Below are 18,824 nucleotides of genomic sequence, written 5' to 3' on the forward strand. Positions count from 1 at the left end.
CATGGTTTTGACTTCAAGTTGATTTTAATAAGCCACTGGGGAAGGGGGTTGCGGGGGGAGGCTGGTTTTGAGGTGTCCAGGTTTTTGTTAATATTGTGACCCTTATCATTACCTGTAGAAATGTGTTGACATACCAGTTGGAAAGGCTGGAGGCTGGGCAGTCCCAGGATCAGAGCAGAAATGGGGTGAGGCTTACATTACAGATAAATTGAAAAGGAAACAGAGAATCTGACAGGACAAAACATAAGGAACTTTTGGGACCCAAGCCCTAGATTGTGTTTTTACAAAAAGACTTGGCTGCTGTGATATTTAAAAAAAAAAAAAGAAACAAAACAAACAAAAAAACAAAGGCAATGAAACACATGATCTTAATCGGTAGGAAAAAAACACAGGTAATACGGTTCGTAGTCACCCTGAATCTGGCCTGCCTGGGAATTCTGATCGCATCAATGGCTTGGGTTGGGATCCCTTTGGGAAAACAGAAAACAATAGCTCCTTTTCCGTGTTTTCTTTTTGCTTTGCGGTTGGATTTAGAGGTGGTGCTGCAGTGAGGCCCTGGCCATTGATCTCTTCATCTCCCAGTAAATAAAGCTACCTGGCTGGGTTTTATAGCAGCATGGTATAGTGGAAGAACACAGTCTGTTGTCAGACTGGGGTGATCCCGCTTGTTAGCTGTGTTATTGGGCAAATTCCCTAATCTTGTTTCTATTACAGATTGCAGAAGATCTCAGAAGATTGCTGTGAAACTCATGCAAAATCACATATTAAGTGCTTGAGCACAGTGGGCATTTACAAAATGTTAGTTCTTCTCTCAGGTTGGGAAGAGAAGGCTCTGATGTACCATAGTTCTGAAGATGTGCTAAAACTTGCCATTTCCCCGCATCATCTCATCCTAGTCTTCTAGCAAAGCTAAGTGTGTACCACAAGGCACTGAGGCAGTAGATTCTAGATTATAGCTCTCCCTTTCCAGTACTATCTCATGAAGTCCCTGATCTTCTAGAATTACCAAAGTTGCCTGATAAAGAGTTTGGAAGGGCACTGACAAGATGCCCATCAATAAGACAATAGATGTTTCCAGACTTTTGAAGGTCAAAAGGTTTCCCACACTCCTGGGCAGCTCCTCCAGAGAAACTGGTCTTGGGCCACACCTTCAAGCTGGGTCAGTTGATTTGCTCTGAAAGCAAACCCACAGGAGTCCAGGACTGTTAGTTAAGCTAATAATAGGAAAGCTAATTTAGGAGAGAGAATCCAATTTTCCAGACGACAGGTAAAAGAGCTGTAGAAAATGGACAGTTGAAATTTATAAAGAAGAAGTTTTTCCCAAACTATGAGAGAATTACTTAGCAGGTCAGCCTTTTCAGACCAATGGGCCCCAAAGCTGCCGGGTATATTTGTTAAATGGTATGTATGTTTTATGCATTTTTCTGTTTGTATTTAATATTTAGCAATACAAAATGGAAGAACCCTCATTTCCAAATAAGAAATTTAAATCTAACCACATCTTTAAAACCATTTAATCTCATTTCTGGATGACTTCACAAGCATTAAAAAAAAATGCATGAAGATATTCAATCCAGAATTGTTTATAATAGCCATACCTGGAAACCAACTCATTGTCCATTACTCAGGGACCAACTAGTTAAAGTACAATACATACACACAATGGACTAGTGCACAGACATTATAAATAACATAGGTAGGGGGAGCCTGGGTAGCTTAGTCGGTTGAGCGCCCCACTCTTGATTTCAGCTGGGGTCACGATCCCAGGGTTGTGGGATCAAGCCCCTTGTCGGGCTCCATGATGAGCATGGAGCCTGCTTGGGATTCTCTCTCTCCCTCCCTCTGCCCCTTTCCCCTGTGCACATGTGCTTGCTCTAAAATAACAAAATAATTAATAATAATAATAATGTAACCTGTATTGACAACTAATGTCCCACTATATATTGCCGGATGAGAAGAGCTTGTTACAGAAGCTCATGTGTAATATGATCCTATTTGGAAGAAGTATAGTGTAGTATAGCAGTTCTCAAGCTTTTTGGTCTCAGGAGTCCTTTACACTCAAAGTGTATTGAGGAATCCTCAATAGAACTTTGGTTTATGTAACTTTGGTTTATGTAAGATATATAGATATAGATATCATCTATTGTACTTGAAAATAAAACTAAGCCTGCCTCTAAATTTTGCTGTGAACTTAAAACTGCTCTTTAAAAAGAATCAGATCTTTAAAGAAATCCGAGAATCGGGGAAAAAATGCTTATTTAAAAAGAAGAGTAATGAACCCATTACATATTAACAAAATAACGTATTTTGTGAAACACAACTATATTCCCCCCCCAAAAAAAATCTAGAAGAGGGCACTTACATTTTTGCAAGTTTCTTTAATGTCTGGCTCAAGACACACAGATTAGCTCCTGCGTTATAATAAGCATATTACTGGGGTGCCTGGGGGGCTCAGTCAGGTAAGTGTCCAACTTAATTTCAGCTCAGGTCACAATCTCATGGTTCGGGAGTTCAAGCCCCACATCAGGCTCCACGCTTAGGAGTGTGGAGCCTGCGTAGGATTCTCTCTCTCCCTTTCTCTCTTTCTGCCCCTCCTCCACTCATGCTCTCTCTCAAAATAAATAAACTTAAAAAAAAAAAAAAGCACAGGCATATTAGTTCGTTAGGACTGCCATAACAAAATACCACAAACTGGGTGGCTTAAACAATAGAAATGCATTTTCTCAAAGTTCTGGAGAGTACAAGTCCAACATCAAGGTGTTGGTAGGCTTGGTTTGTCCTGAGGTCTTTCTTCCTGGCTTGCAGATAGCTAGCTGCCTTCTTGCTGTGTCACACATGGTCTTTCCTCTGTGCATGCACAGATTTTTTTTTTCCTTTGGTTGTCAAACAATCCTCTATTGAAATATTCTCTTTTCTAGTTCTTAACTGGACATTTCTCCACATCACTGTTCATGTCAGGAAGTTAGCAGCCATCAGCATTGCAGCCCCTGGATCAGGGCAAGGCAGAAGGAACTACCTCAATTGGGGCCTGTCTGTGCTAGAAGGTCAGTTTCACTGTAATCCTCAGACCCTTGCAATCACCGGTTGCCTTGGTGATGTCATCACCAACCCTTTTTGAAGACAGACCCAGGGGGTGGACCTTGGGAGGCCAGGGATCTGATGTTTCTTTGTGTGTCCAAAGTTCCTCTTCTTATAAGGACATCAGTTAGACTGGATTAGGGCTCACCCTAAAAGCCTCAGCCTCATTTTTACTTAATCACCTCTTTAAAGGCCCTGTCCCCAAACACAGTTGCAATTCTGAGCTACTGAGGGGTTAGGGCTTCAACATATAAATTCTCAGGCATGTAATTCAGCCCGTAACAGCAGATAAAACTGAAAACAGGTAGCTGGAGTACAGAAGTACTGAGAGCAAAAGGAGTTAAAGTCTAAAAACATAATGTAAACCTTCCAACTTTACAAAATTCTAGAAAACACAAAATATACAAGCACATATTCCATTAACCATCAGTGATGATGTCACCATGTCCCATAGCCTCTGGAAAACTCCACTGTACACACTCATGAGAGAATGAGTGAAAAAGGCAAATAATACCTTAGTATTTTTAAGAAGATAGTGTGGACCACATACAGCCCTAAAAGGTTCTCAGGGACTCACAGGGGGTCCACGGATCACATTTTAAGAATTGGTGGTATAAGCCTGTTATGACCTCAGGCAAATTTCTTAACCTTGTGAAGCCTCAGTTTGTAAAATGAGGGTAATGAATAATACCAAGTTAAGTGGGCTGTTGTAAAGATTAAATGAGCTTATACACAAATAAATGACAAATGTGAGCATTCCACGAATATTATTTATTATTTGTGAAAAACTATTTAACAGTATGATATATGATATGTGCTTAAATGCATAGGGAGGACTAACCTCTGGAGGATGAAATTTGTTTTTAAAACATTTAAACTGAAGTATAAAATGCATATTGAAAAAAACATAAAGCATGAATGTACAGCTAGATTATTTTTCACAAAGTGAATTTATTTTATCTTTTGTTTAAAAAACATTTTATTAGGGGTGCCTGGGTGGCTCAGTTGGTTAAGCCTCTGACTTCAGCTCAGGTCATGATCTCGCAGTTGGTGGGTTCAGGCCGCATGTCGGTTCTGTGCTGACAGCTTGGAGCCTGGAGCCTGCTTTGGATTCTGTGTCTCCCTCTCTCTCTGCCCCTTCCCTACTCACGCTCTGTCTCTCAAAACTAAATAAACATTGAAAAAAAAATTTAAAAATTTTGTTATTGACAACCAAAAAGCTATTAATAAAACAGCCACAACAGCTATAGCATCCTGGGGCTTTGATATCCATGTTCCCTATAGGCATTAAGATAGAATTTGAGGGGCGCCTGGGTGGCTCAGTCGGTTAAGCTTCTGACTTTGGCTCTGGTCATGATCTCGTGGTCCGTGAGTTCGAGCCCCGCATCGGGCTCTGTGCTGACAGCTCAGAGCCTGGAGCCTGCTTCCGATTCTGTGTCTCCCTCTCTCTCTGACCCTCCCCCGTTCATGCTCTGTCTCTCTCTGTCTCAAAAATAAATAAACGTTAAAAAAAATAAAATAAAATAAAATTTTTTTAAAAGAATTTGAGAGGTGTTTCTCAACTCAGTATACCTCTGGTGCCATCGGGTTCCTGTCAGCTCCAGGAAAAGAGCACAACACAAAAGCGAACCTGAAGCAAACTTTGTGTCTTTACGAAGCTGGATTCTCATCAATGTCCAATGTAGTAAACTCTGGAGCTCACTTAAAAAAATAACCACTATAAGTAACATTTATCATGTTTCTACCATGGGTAAGGAGTTCATCTGGGGCAAACTCTGTCCCCTCCAAAAAAATCAAAATTATTCTCCATGCCAAAATTCCTTATATAACAGCACAGATCTTGTGTAATAATTGCAGTGGGATTGTCTTCCCTCCTCCTCTTTGAGGAGCTGGGTGAAATCAGTGCCTCAAAAACTGGCTGGAGTGATGTTAGCTGCAATTTAACTCTATTTCAATACAGGATGAAATACTAACTGATAATATTTAAGGAGATTTGATTATAAACACAGCAAATCTTCCAATACGAACCGCATTACAATTTGGTGAGAGGGGACCCTGAATCTTGAGAGATTCTTCTGAATTTCTACAACTTACAAGATTCTAGGAAATACAAAAATACATAAGCACACGCTCCATTAACCATCAGAGTGATGATGTCACTACGTCACGTAGCCTCTGGAAAAATCCACCATAAAGTCGTGAGAGGAGAGTAAATTACTTGTGAAAAATTACTTAATAATACAATATGTCCTTAAAATGCACAGTTGCCTCTAAATTTTAAATAACAGAAGTTCCGATTCTATTATGAATTTAGAATTTGGGGGTGCTTGGCATGTGGCTCTTCATCTCAGGGTTGTAAGTTCGTGCCTCACATTGGGTGTAGGGATTACTTAAAAAATAAAATCTTAAAAAAAAAAAAGAATTGAGGATTTGGTATATAAAGTTACATTTTCCAAAGATAAAAAAATTTACTAGAAACACAAGTCATAAATCTCTAACATCCAAAATAAGACCTCTTTAGGGGTATCTGGGGGGCTCAGTCAGTTAAGTGTCCGACTTCAGCTCAGGTCATGACCTCATGGTTCCTGAATTCGAACCCGCATCCGGCTTTCTGCTATCAGCATGGAGCCTGTTTCAGATCCTATCTCCTTCCCTCTCTCTCTCTCGCTGTCCCTCCCCGACTTGCACTCACTCATCTCTCTCTCTCTCTCTCTCTCAAAAATAAATAAACATGAAAAAACATTAAAAACAAAACAAGACATCTTTACTTCCTGGGCAAGGCTGCCCAGTGGCGGGTGGCAGAAAGAAGGCAGTAAGAGAGATGCTCGGAGATGAGGTGAGGGCACCAAACTCCACTGTCAACGTTGCTATGCAGCACAATCTCTGGGAGAACTTGTTGCACCGTGCACACCGCGCCATCCAACCACTGAAGGCAAACGAGATAAAATCTCATGTTACTGAGTGTTTGGGGAAAAACCAACCCTGCAGGCACGAACATGTAAGTTCTGGAGGAACGGTTAACAGCTATGCCAGCAACTAAGTGATGGCAACACTGTGTCCTGACATACGTTGACTAAGGGAATCAAACTAAAACTGTGTAAGAGTGAAAGAAAAACAGTAACTCTGGAAATTCATTTATTCACAAGTGATCTGGGCAGTCACACTGATAAGCAAACCTGAGTGTTCTACACAGCCCTTACTAGGTAGTGGCCTTAATGCACAGGGTTCAGAATCACACTTTTCAAACAGAAGGAATCAAGAGTAAGGAATGAAGGAAAGAGAAAGAGGGGACATGGAGGGAGAAGAAATGTGAAGAGGAGAGGAAGGTGAGAGCGAGGCTGGAGCAAGGAAGGGCGACGGTCCTTCCGCAGCTGACTCTGCCCCGTGGAACCGTGCACGGCCCTGCTGATGCCATCGCGGTTTCTGCTGCTGCTGCCCCGCAGAGTTGACACAAAGGAGCTACGATACTGCAACTCCATCACTGGCCTGGGAAGGCTGGGGGTTGGGGGGTAGGATAAGGAACAGGAATCCAACAAACATAAAAGGGTACCAACTTCAGAAGAAAAAGGACAGACCAAAGTAAAAGATCAAAAAAAAAAAAACGTGATGTTATTTCGCTGAAGATAAAACTGAGTAGTAAAGGAACTGAAAGCAGGATCAGGAAGAGGTATCTGTACAGCCGTGTTCACAGAGGACTGTTCACGACAGTCAAGGAACCCAAGCATCCATCAGTGGCTGAATGGATAAACAAAACACAGGGTACACGTCAAACAAAATATTATTTGGCCTTTCTTAAAGGGAGGAAATTCTGACATGCACTACACAACATGGATGAACCTTGAGGACGTCACGCTAAGTGACATAAGCCAGTCACAAAAAGACAAATACCGTATGATTCCACTCATATGCGGTATCTAAAGCAGTCAAGCTCATAGAAAGAGAAAGCAGAAGGGTGGCTGCCAGAGACTTGGGGGAGGGGGACACGGAGAGTTGTTTAATGGGTATAGTTTCAGACTTGCAGGATGAGAAAGTTCTGGAGATGTTTCACAACAACGTGAATATACTTACTACTACTGAACTACACACTTACAAAGAAATGGTTAAGATGGTAAACTTCATGTCATGTGTTTTTTACCACAAAGGAATTCTGGGTAGTGATTAAAAGTTACAGTACAAAGGGAAGTAAAAATCAAACCTTGTTAAAACTGGAGACATTCGATTTACGTGGAGACGGTAATAAAACCATGTCTTTAAAACTCTCTTTTAAGGTTAGAGTGGGAGAGAGCCAAAGCATAAGAGACTCTTAAAAACTGAGAACAAACTGAGGGTTGATGGGGGGGTGGGAGGGTGGGGAGGGTAGGTGGTGGGTATTAAAGAGGGCATCTTTTGGGATGAGCACTGGGTGTTGTATGGAAACCAATTTGACAATAAATTTCATATATTAAAAAATAAAAATAAAAAAATAAAACTCTCTTTTAAAGTGTTAATATGAAAGAGCTTAACGGCTGGGGCAAAATCAGTACGTGTATAAGAAATAATGCGAATCTTAGCTCCAGTGGGCTTGAGCGGTACGTTTCCAGAGAAGAGCTTCAGAAAGAAAGTAGACCCTGTGAAAGAGGAACAAGCCAAGGGTTCCAGACACAAGTTCCCCTTGTGCCCACAACCACCTGGGCTGACCGGCAGTTTGCTGACTGTGGACAAGTATTATATTAGAGACCACGCTGTGTTGTGGGGAACCACCCAGGAAAGTCACCATCCAAATTTCCACATCCCTCATCGGCAATAAAAACAAAGATCTTCTTCGCCTGGCACCTCGGGAGGATGTTCAATTTTTGGCGCTTCCCAAGATCCTCCTCAGGAGAAGTCAATTTGCCCACAGGAGGCGTAGTTCCCAAAGCTGTCTACTGTGAACCTCTGAGAGATGTGAATGGAATTGAGCTTCAGGGTGCCAAAGTAGAAGTTCTCAAAGAGCTGAAAAGAGAGAATACAAATCCAAATGAGTGTCCAAAGAAAACTACAGGTGAAAAGAGCAAATAGCAGATTCTCTTGTAAAAAACACTGCAACCATCCCAACAAACCTCTCATGCTTTTTCTTTTCAGTATTTATTCTGAAAAACGATCCTGGATGTGGGTGGGAGTGAGAAAAGAACAGTAGCTCTTCTCTCCGGTGAATTAAAAAAAATTTTTTTTTCAATATTTATTTTTGAGAGAGAGAGAGAGAGAGAGAGAGACAGAGTGTGAGCAGGGGAGGGGCAGAAAGAGAGGGAGACGGAGAATCTGAAGCAGGCTCCAGGCTCTGAGCTGTCAGCACTGAGCCAGATGCGCGGCTTGAACCCACAAACTGCGAGATCATAAGCTGAAGTTGGACCCTTAACTGACTGAGCCACCAAGGCGCCCTGAATTTTAAAGCCTCCTCTAACAAGATGCACTAGGAGAAGAGAGCTGAAAAGTCAATTTTAAAATTTATCTGCTGAGCAGCTCTGACCAAGAACTTATAACAAACACCCTGACTCCCAGGGCCCAACAAAGCTGTCTCTATGATTTTCAGCCCTGACTTGACAGGACCCTCAATGGGATCTGATGACAGTCAAGAGAAAATCTGACACGGTACCTTCCTCCAACTAGTCAACAACATTTGGTAGAAGCACTGACTAAAATAAATAGAAGATAAGGTTCCTAACCCAGGAGTGATCCTGACAACCTCGTGAGGAATACAGAACACTTATATATACCAAATAGTCTTCTACTGGATGATATTACACGTGCAAACGATAATATATTTTAAAAAAAATTTGTTTTTTACATTTATTTATTTATTTATTTATTTATTTACTTTTGAGAGACAGAGACAGAGTGTGAGCAGGGGAGGGGCAGAGAGAGAGAGGGAGACACAGAATCCGAAGCAGGCTTCAGGCTCCGAGCTGTCAGCACAGAGCCCAATGCGTGGCTCGAACCCATGAACCGTGAGATCATGACCTGAGCTGAAGTCGGACGCTCAACTGGCTGAGCCACCCAGGCACCCCAAAAATGATGATATTTATCAACAACCTTCCACCTGACTTGGATTCAAGCTAGCATCCTAAAGTAAGTTTATATTATAATTCTTCACTTTTTAAAAAAATATTTTATTTTTTTAGAGTAGGCTCCATATCCAGCTTGGGGCTTGAACTCATGACCCCAAGATCAAGAGTCACATGTTCTACCCTCTAGCAACTGAACCAGCCAGGTGCCCCAATTCTTCACTCTAAAAGCTTTCAAGGGTATCAGAGAGAGGGATGAGTCATACTCTGAGAGGGACCGGCCCTTGTGATTAGCACAATTATAAGGCAGAATCTAAAATGATAATCAGAACTCATCCCTGCTTAGGAAAATTAACTGCTTAGATAACGTTGTTGAAGTGTAAAGGGTCTTACTTCTGTTAGGATACAAGAGTTGCCGTTTCTTAAAATGTCAGTCAAATCTCAAGAAAGTCTTTTAATACACAAACCCAACAATGCTTGGGGAGAACCTAGGATGGGACGTTTGCACATAAGCAAGTGACCGTCTCTTCACTTATTTTTACACAAGCTCCACAGCCATGGACTTCGATAGCTGTTGCCTTTCCTCTTCCTGCAATTAATGACCTAGCAAAATGCCTGGGGTTCATTAAAGGCTAACTTTATAAAGCCCCGTAAATATTGATCCTTCAACATGACATCAACTTGACCCCAAAGATCTATTTAGAGGTTGTATGCTGCATTGTCTTGTCTTTCAGAAAGGTGACCAGCTCTTGCCTGCATTGATTTATACAATTAACTTCTCTTCCTGGCTTTGGCAGCCTGTTCAAACCATATCCACCCTTTTGTGTAAAGAAATACAGCCCGAAACGGTTATCTGCTAATCCCTTTGCTGAACATTAATTTGAAGTGAAAGCCATGTCGACAAGACTGGCAGATTTATAGCTTTGCAAACCAAAGCCTTCTACATGCTAAAAAGGTATCACCAAAGGGGCAATAAAAGACAAGACAAAACTAAACTAAAAGGGAACTCATAACACTTTCAACAAGTTACTTTTTAAGGATTAGCAGCCTATGGGTGGGTCCTCTACCTTCCATTCCCTCTGCTTATGTTTCCAAGTGATAGAGCCACAGCTGGGAGCTGGCAAGTGATACCCCTGTAACTTTACCTTGCCTTATGTGGATAACCTGTAGACGGCGTGATCTGCCAGAGAGATCCTCATGCTTTAGGTTTAAAGTAAATAGTAAATATGGTGATAAGAGCAGCCTGGGAGAGTGCTGCAGTCAGCGTCAACTTACACCCGGCACACGGGAGCTGCATGACTGTGCGTAGATGATACCACCCACTGTACGAGATCAGAGTGCGCAAAAATCCAGTAAGAGGAACAAGTCAAAGTACCTTCCTTATAAACTGTAAGGTGCTCTTGAAAACTGAGTATTTCCTATGATGGTTTTGACATCTGTTCTCTCTAACCCTGAACTTGTTTTACCTTTCTGAGTTGCCATCCTCTTTCATACCTTTTGATAATATCATAAATGGATTTCTTACCCAGAAACCCCTAGGGTGGTGCTAATCTTCCTTTAGCCCCTCCTATCTCCATGTTCTTTTTCTCTCTGTATGTTGATGAGGATTTTGTAACAATTTGTCAGTTATCGTATTGTTTAGTCCTTGTATCTTTAGTCTTAAGCCTTTCTTTTAGTTCTGTCAACTATTTCTAGTGACTCATTAAAATATAAGCTCTACAGAGGAAGGATCTTTTATGTTATTCACAGCTGAATAGCACCATACACTGGAACCGTACCTAGTAGGATGCATGTGATCCATAAATATTTGCTGGAGACAATGACAACAAAAACTCATGCTGCATATGTCTGTGAACATTATGTCTGAAAAGAGAAAGTATGACATGGCCTTGTTGGCAACAGATTTAAAGGTCTTATTTACATACAGGTCACCATCTAGGAATCCTTGAACAGGACTCGCCAAAGCTATATTCCCTCTAATCGTGCCTCAACTGTTAACTAGTTGTCAAGAAAGAATTTGTAGTTAGTAATGGAAATTTCGTGTACTCCTTTAAATTTCTATGTATTTCTTATTTGTCAAAGCCTAGACCCCTTTCTTAGCTCCAATTCCTGATCTGAAATGTCACCGAGTACCTGATGTGATGCATTTTTATGCAAAGGCATGCGATTTGGTTCTGTCTCCCAGGTGCTTACCATCTAGTTAGGGAGACAGGGTGTGAATCAGAAGAGAGAAACATGGATGACACGGGTGTGTCCACCTCGTGAAAAGTTACTGACTTACTCTGTGATCTAGGTACTTTTCTGTAGTATGTCCTGCTTCAGTGAAAAAGTTTACCGAAGACAACAAAGGTGGCAAAGGTTAAGTGTGAGAGGGGAGGTACAGGCAATCAGTAAATGCATCAAGGCAAGAAAACAATGGGCGCTGACGTTGGGCACCTAGGACAGCCATCTAGAGGAGACGGGAACTGAGCTGGGGCTTGCAGCAAGTATAAGACTCAGAAAACAGAAGGAGGAGATTAGCATGAAGGCAGAAATGGGCAAGGGCAGCAGGGTCAAGCAGACCAAGTTAGGTGTTTGGAGGGTCCCTGAAGAATCATAGTGAGAAAGACTAAGTCCAGAGACATAGGACGGTGAATCACATTAAGGGACCCTGAGGGTCCGGTTCAGAAGTCAGACTCCATTCTAGATGGTGGGGAACCACTGAAGGCTGGTGGCCCAACATGAAACCCTGTTTTAGGGAAACTGATCTGGGTGTGGTATACTGTGCTGAAGGGACGAGGGAGCAAGACAAAGTAAAGGAAACCAGAGCAGCAGCTCAGTCATGACAGAGATTAGTAGTTGCATGACTGGAAAGACTGGAGCAGATGTGAGATACTCTGAATGAAACACAGAAAAGACTCAGTGACTTTCTGGAGATGGGGGAGTCAGGAAAAGGAGATAAGAAAAATCCTGGATGACAGAGTAAATATGAGGGTACCATGGACGTAACAGAACATTTCTGAGAGGGAGCTATCTTATGGGGAAAAACAAAAATTTCAGGTCTGTTTACACACTCATGGCCGTTTCTTTGGCAACATGTGTCCCAAGCCCCGCTCCAACCTAAAGTTTTCCCGTTTTGCTCGGAGTATATATGTATTCACAACATGAAATCTGTAGCACAGTTAAATGGAAGCATATCACCATAAAAACCTTTACAACTGTCTATTGTTTTAGTGACTAGTAGTTCTTTATACAGTAGAGAAGTAAACCCTTTTGTCTATGGTATGAATTGCAAATATATCCCCCCTTCCTTTGTCATGTGTCTTTTACTTCCCTTATGGGGGTTTTTACCAGGTCCATTTAAATTTTTATGAACTCAAATGTATTGTAACAGGAGATTCTTTTTTTTTTTTTTTTTTTTTTTTTTTAAAGTAGGCTTCAGGCCCAATGCGGAGCCCAACGCGGGGCTTGAACTCATAACCCTGAACTGATCAAGACCTGAACTGAGATCAAGAGTTGGATGCTTAACCAACTGAGCCACCCAGGCGCCCCCAAAATAGGAGATATTTTTAACAAAGTTACCAATGCCGGTATTATTAAATGTCTATTAAAAAATCAGAGTGAACAGTACATATGTATTGACAACCCTAATAAAATAAAGATTGTTACTGGCCAACTTACTCGGCAAGTATGTGTGCCAGGCATTATGCTTTGGGCTTCATGAGGCCATCCGACTGGATCCTCAAAACCCCAAGGAGCAGATACTTATTATTAGTTCCCATGTTATAGCTGAACTTGAAGTTTAAAAGGCTTAAGTAACTTGCCCACAGGTACATGGCCAGTAAAGGGTGCAAAATTGAGATTCATAAAGCTGGAAAAGAAAAAGAAAGGCAAATGGAGATGTAAGCCTAGGCAGCCTAACTTCTGGAACCTGGGCTCCTGTACCGCTGCACCCCCAGCCCCTTTCTGTGGGTGGTGCCCCTTCCAACACCCCAGCTCAAGCCCCAGTGAGGGCACCCCAGCCAGTCACGCTGAGGTGACTGAAATGAGCACATTCTTTCACCTGCTACTCCTACTTTCCTTGCCACCTTTGTATCCGGAACCTGCTGTGGGATTGCTCTAGTTCAGCTGGAAGAATTCTACTGGAATTCTGGATGAACATAAGCACAAGTGGCTCTATTTAATTAGGTACCTGAGACAGGAAAGAGGAAAGAGCTTAAACTCAAAAAAATTCTCTCTAGCCTAAAGTAGTTCAGGAAGAGCAAAGCAGTCTATTGTTTGGGAAATAAAAGACCTAACAGGAAAAATTTAAATTAAAAAAGAATCATGTTGAGGTATTTAAATCATGCTGAGTTTTTTCTCCTCACTGTTGTTTTATAACAACTCCCTTGGGAATTTTGAAACCTAAGCCACTTTCTTTCTGAAAACATCTCTGACACACACTAACACAGAGCCCTGTTGTGCTGGAAGCCAGCATTTTAAAAAAAGCCTGCTGTACAGGAACATAACGATAAACAGCTACACAAAACTACAAATATTTGATAAGGAAATAAAATTAGAATTTAAGACTTCAAACATTCGTGATACTACTTGTAATTAATAAGTATCAAACTGGACAATTTAAGAAGAAAAACGTAAATCTAAGTAAGTATAAATACAACATTTGAAAACTGTTGTGCACGCAGCTGCTATCCTTCACCGAATACTCCCAGTATCTTTAGAAAACTGAACAAACCTTTCCTTTCACCAAGTAAAGACAGAAGTGTGGATTATCAAGATGAAACATTTTTGCTCTGTTAAAAAATAAATAAATAAAAGCAGGCCCCAAATGGAGTCACCTATGCTAAGCCCGATGCCCGATTAAGCAAAGACTTAATAACTAACCTCACTACAGTTTCAGCCTCTCCCAGGAATGTGACCTTTCACCAATCTGGAATTACCTGGTAAGTACTGGCGAGGTCATTTGCCTGACAGACCCCTGCCTTCACCCTAAAGGAAGGTGACCTTGCCCGAAACAAACCATTCTTTGCTAGAAACTGCTTTTTCGCACCCAACTCCCTTCTTCCCATAAAAGCCTTCCATTTTGTACGCCTCCTTGGAGCTCCTTTTTATCTGCAAGGATGGGATGCTGCCGGATTCATGAATCATTTAATAAAGTCAATCAGATCTTTAAATGTACTCAGTTGAATTTTGTTTTTTTAATAGGTCAAAGCCAAGGCTTCCATGACAGATAAAATCCAACCATCCTGCTTTCCTCTGTTCACGTGATCTGTGAAGCCTATCATTTCTTAGTTTGTACATGTTTGTTTCCTAGAGAGAACACAGAGAGAATTATTGATTTCTAGTGATGTCGTGGTATACACTGAAAGAAAACAAACAGCAAGATTTAAAGGCTAACTGTGGTCATTTTTCCTTGCATTCCTTTCAGACCTACTTCTCCCTTCCTAGGTCCTGTGACACAACCACGAAAGACCAGAAATAACTCCATGTGTGACGAGGCTGCAAGATGAGACTAAAAGTCTCAGACACAGGTGGGAAGAGGGTGGAAAGGGGCCTTCTATCTGTGACCTCATGCCACAGAACTGAATGAATGGCCGATCCTCAACAGCACAATGACAAATCTGTTGGGGACCTCTGCCCAGCTGGCTTCCCAAATGAAGCTTGTTCCCTCTCTTCCATCTTAGAGTAGTGGCCTCCTCTCTCCAAAGATCTCTCTTTTACGGACATCCAATTCTTGTGCTGAGAGGCCCCAGGGAACTGTATGCTGTCCAACATGACTCCACTGTGAGGAAATTCAGTTTTGAAGTCCAAAATAAAGATCCAACGTATAGAAGTCCTGTGAAATGTATACTCATTCCTGGTAGATGTGAGTTAAACTAACCCTTAGAACATAAAGAAAGCAGTGCAACAGGAAATAAGTACTGGTGTTCAATTACTGCAAGTATGTAGAAGGATGTGCCGGGTCCCATTTCTCCAGAAGAAGGGATGTTTCCTATTGTTTTCATGTATAGCAATCAGACTTTTGAGACCCAAAGTAAACAGCAACATCAAGAGCGTGATACTCTGAGGTTTTCCCCAGTGTTTTTCTTCCATAATCTGTTTTACCAAGTTCTACTTTTTTACAATTACCCCGTTTTCAGATAAGAGTAACAGTAATAACACTTATTTTGTACTCAATAACAATGCTTACCCACCTGCCTCCCTAGCAGGGAGGATGGTATGAGCATGAATGGAAGATAGTCTGACAAGCACTTGGGGTTCTGTAGGAAGGCAATCCCAGCATGAAGCCTTGCTGTGGTTAAATCACACCTTTCCTCTAAGGACCTAAAAGTATCTCAATAAGCCCAGCTCGTTAACCCTTCAAAAAATTGCTGTGATGTAAACCAGAGCTGAGCTTTATTAGCTCCATTTAAAAGAAAGGAACCAGATAGGCCAGAACCACTAATACTGGGATATAAATTTAAGAGACCCCAGGACCAGGCCCAGAACACGGGCCAGTAGAAGGCCACACCCACAAGCCAGTGTGTTTTGAGGGCCACGGTTCGAATAACAAATCTGTGCCAAAGAATGCCAAGTGGAGAAGTGCCATCCTTGGGCCACGTGCGTGAATCTGACTGCAAAGAAAGTGTTCACGTGGCTCTGTGGCCAAGAATGAGAAACAAATGATGTGAAAAACGATCAGTACGGCCCCTGGCAGATCCTCTCTGAAAAGCAACAGAACAAATAACGGTCTATGTCAGAAATGCTCTTCATGAAATTGGCCTGCACGTCCAAGAGGAAGGCTTTAGGTAGTAGACAGAAAGTAATGGACACCGGACCGAAAATATAATAGGTCTGAAGAATATCACAGCTCTGCATAGGTCACAGTACTAATCTCACTTAGAATTAGGATCACAAATAAAGGTTTTTTCCCACAAATAAGCTTTATTTCAAAGTTTTGTTAAAATTCCCCTCACCTAAGGAAAAAAAAAAAAAGATTCTGGATCTCTGCCCAGGTAGCATGCAATTCAAATTCTCAAGCCTTTCAGTACTTTACATTTTTCTTCTGGCTACATGCGACATTACTTCTGAAGCGAGTAAATGTGGGAGATAGGAGACAAGAAGGAAAACGGAGATCCAATGCATCCAGGGGTCAAAAAAAAAAAGCCTCCCATCTACTTTTAAAATACTCATAAAGACTGTACTCCTATGGATTCTTCCTAAATATCACAAAAGAACACAACTGAGCCTATTCATACTAAGCCGTGTTCCTCTACACACAGACAAAACACAAATTGGTCTGAAAACCAGAGATAGAAACTTCTTTTCTATTGAGAGAGAGGTCAAAATGGTTCTTAGGGCAGACTAATGCTTTCCTGTCAATGACCACATAGCCACTCTTTCCCCCAATTTCTCCATCTTTAAACAGCGACAATGCTTTACAAGGATGTGCTGCACTACAGCAAGATCAATTATGAGATGGAATTTTGAGCTCTGATTATGATCATCACTCACTGACTATAACCATTAATCCATCATCACAGGAACCAAAGAGCAGAGTTTCCTTTAAAGAAAAAAATGAAAAGGTTTAGTAGGAACTGTGACAACTTACAGCCTCTGCAGTCATCATCTGGTCTCACAGGGCTGTAGTATTTTTAAAGACTGGAATAGGGACACTGCCTTCAGAATAAACAGACTGGAAAAGGAACACCTACTTCAGAATAAAAGACAGAGTGGCCGGCAGGTACTTATTTTCCTAGAATCATCTCCAAATACAGCCCTAACTCTGCCCAAAATGCCACTTTTAATGTCTGAAACCACAAACTGCAGTGAATCAAGTGGTGAGAGGGCCAATAATAATAGCTAATAATAGCCAATACAGAGAGGACATAATGTACTTCCAGAAGGCCTGGGACACCGCAGCCCCAGGGAGCAAGGTGAAGGCCAGTCTGTGGGAGGAGGTCCCGATAACATCAGTGCCTGCATCAGGACCGCGGCAAGAAGGCTGTGAATCAGTGGAGTAGCTCTTCTACCATCGGTACATCACTCCTGCTTCTGCACACATCCGTTAAAGGGGCACCAAGAGCCAGCACGTCACCAGAGCACAAGTCCCATCTCCAGTGACCGAAGGGGCTCCTTACACGGAATGGGAACGTGAACGTGAACGTGAACGTGGGAGTCCTTCGTTCACTCTGCTCTCCCGGACCACCTGCCTGTCTTAGCCGCAGTGAGCATGAGGGATGTTAACAGCATGACCCGAGGAGGCACCAGGCAGAGAAGCCAGCCAGACACAGCCAGGGAATAATAGGCTTCAAAACTTCCCTCAAATCATCACTCAGGGTTGCACTTTTGGATGTTTGGCCTGAGCCTCACTGCTGACATAAGGATTATCAAGTTTAGTTTAAGACTCTGCTGGTAAGGCCAAACGACCTATTAGAGAGTGAATTAAAACAGCTACACACAAACAGGATGCCAGGCAGTTCTGCTGAGCACCTCAATACTCAAAATGCCAAGGGACTTCCCCTCCCTGCAGGGCTGTTCAATTTTAAAAAGCAGCAGGAAAAAAATGCGGGGTGGAGGTAGAAGGAAGGAAGAGGGAGGAGGCCATGCTGCCAGGGCTGCAGAGTCTGGACCAATCCTGCACACAAAAGCACGCTCTGCCCTGGTTCCACAGCAGCAGGTAGAATTACCATCAGAGATGGGCAGCTGGGAGTTCGTTTGGCTACAAAATCTATTCCAGAGAAGGCGTTGCCTCAGGGCATGGATATTACTGCCTTAGCAGGGCAAAACTGCCGCTGGTGGCTCCTGGCTAGCAGAGGCTCTTCCAGGCCCCCGGGAGGTGGCTTTTCAGAACGAATGTAGCTAATATTTCTGCAGATAAATTCTTGCCCTCGGAAGAAGGCCTCTTCACGGTCACTCAAATATGTCACCTCTCTTATTTTCAGTTTGGTAATCATCCCTTAGATATTATTTGTAATTATCCCTCAAACAAACAAATGCAACAGAAGTGTTTGATCTCTGTATTATATATCAGACAAGAGGTGCAAGTCGGCAGAAAGAAATCCCTGAAAGGGAGCACAGGGGACAGCAGCAGAGATGGTTTCTTCTTGGCCTGCGTGTCTCTAGGCAAGTGGCATTAGGGAGGCTGGGCATAAAGGGGCTGACTCCTGTGCCGAGCAACACATTCAGAAAAAGAACAACGTGAGAGGGGAGAAAACAAGGTCATCAGGCTCCGTCCACTCTGTTCCAACTTTTCCAACGTGAGAGCAGCATCCAGAAGCTGAGCGAATCAGATGGCCCTCAGCAACATCAGACGGTGGCAAGAGTATAAATACGTACAAATAACAGTTGTCCAAATAATAGCTGAGGTTGTAGTGGTTCCCAGGAAGATGAGAGAGAGGTTGCCACGTGTTATCCTGGATTTTCAACTAAGTCAACTTATTACACAGGGAGGCATGAAACACTTCGTCCTCTGGCAGAACCACAGCCCCAGCCAGCAGCACCAATGTGGCATTATGTATTATGACACACACTTAGTTGTCCATAACTCAGTTCAGACGGCCTCCTTCCCCTCTGCAACGGGCTATACCTCAAATAAGCAAAAGGCCTTGGAAGCCCTGCCACACTTCAGGAGTTAGGAAAACAAGACCTCTATAATTTAAAAAAATGGTGTCAATGTTTTAATCCACAACTGAGAGGGTCAACTCTGAATTGGTGTTTTGGCTGATTTACATCCTGTGTTTTCACTTTTAACTTGTAATAATGTTC

General features: G+C 42.2%; 1 protein-coding gene across 9 annotated transcripts in view; it reads right to left on the reverse strand.

The window, feature by feature from the left end:
* Positions 1 to 5,779: 5,779 nt before the first annotated feature.
* The window catches only part of ASCC1 (activating signal cointegrator 1 complex subunit 1), a 146,447-nt gene continuing 133,402 nt past the window's right edge, over positions 5,780 to 18,824 (reverse strand). For 7 of the 9 annotated variants that reach the window (XM_042961255.1, XM_042961256.1, XM_042961257.1 and 4 more), the window contains one exon: positions 14,112 to 14,387. In XM_042961255.1, coding sequence (XP_042817189.1) covers positions 14,247 to 14,387 — 141 coding nt within the window. In that variant the 3' untranslated portion in view covers positions 14,112 to 14,246. Of the gene's footprint in view, positions 6,005 to 7,782; positions 8,050 to 14,111; positions 14,388 to 18,824 lie in introns of those variants that run through there. The other 2 variants (XM_042961252.1, XM_042961253.1) reach the window with 2 other exon arrangements.

This window comes from Panthera tigris, chromosome D2 (assembly GCF_018350195.1).
Source record: "Panthera tigris isolate Pti1 chromosome D2, P.tigris_Pti1_mat1.1, whole genome shotgun sequence".
NCBI lineage: Eukaryota > Metazoa > Chordata > Mammalia > Carnivora > Felidae > Panthera > Panthera tigris.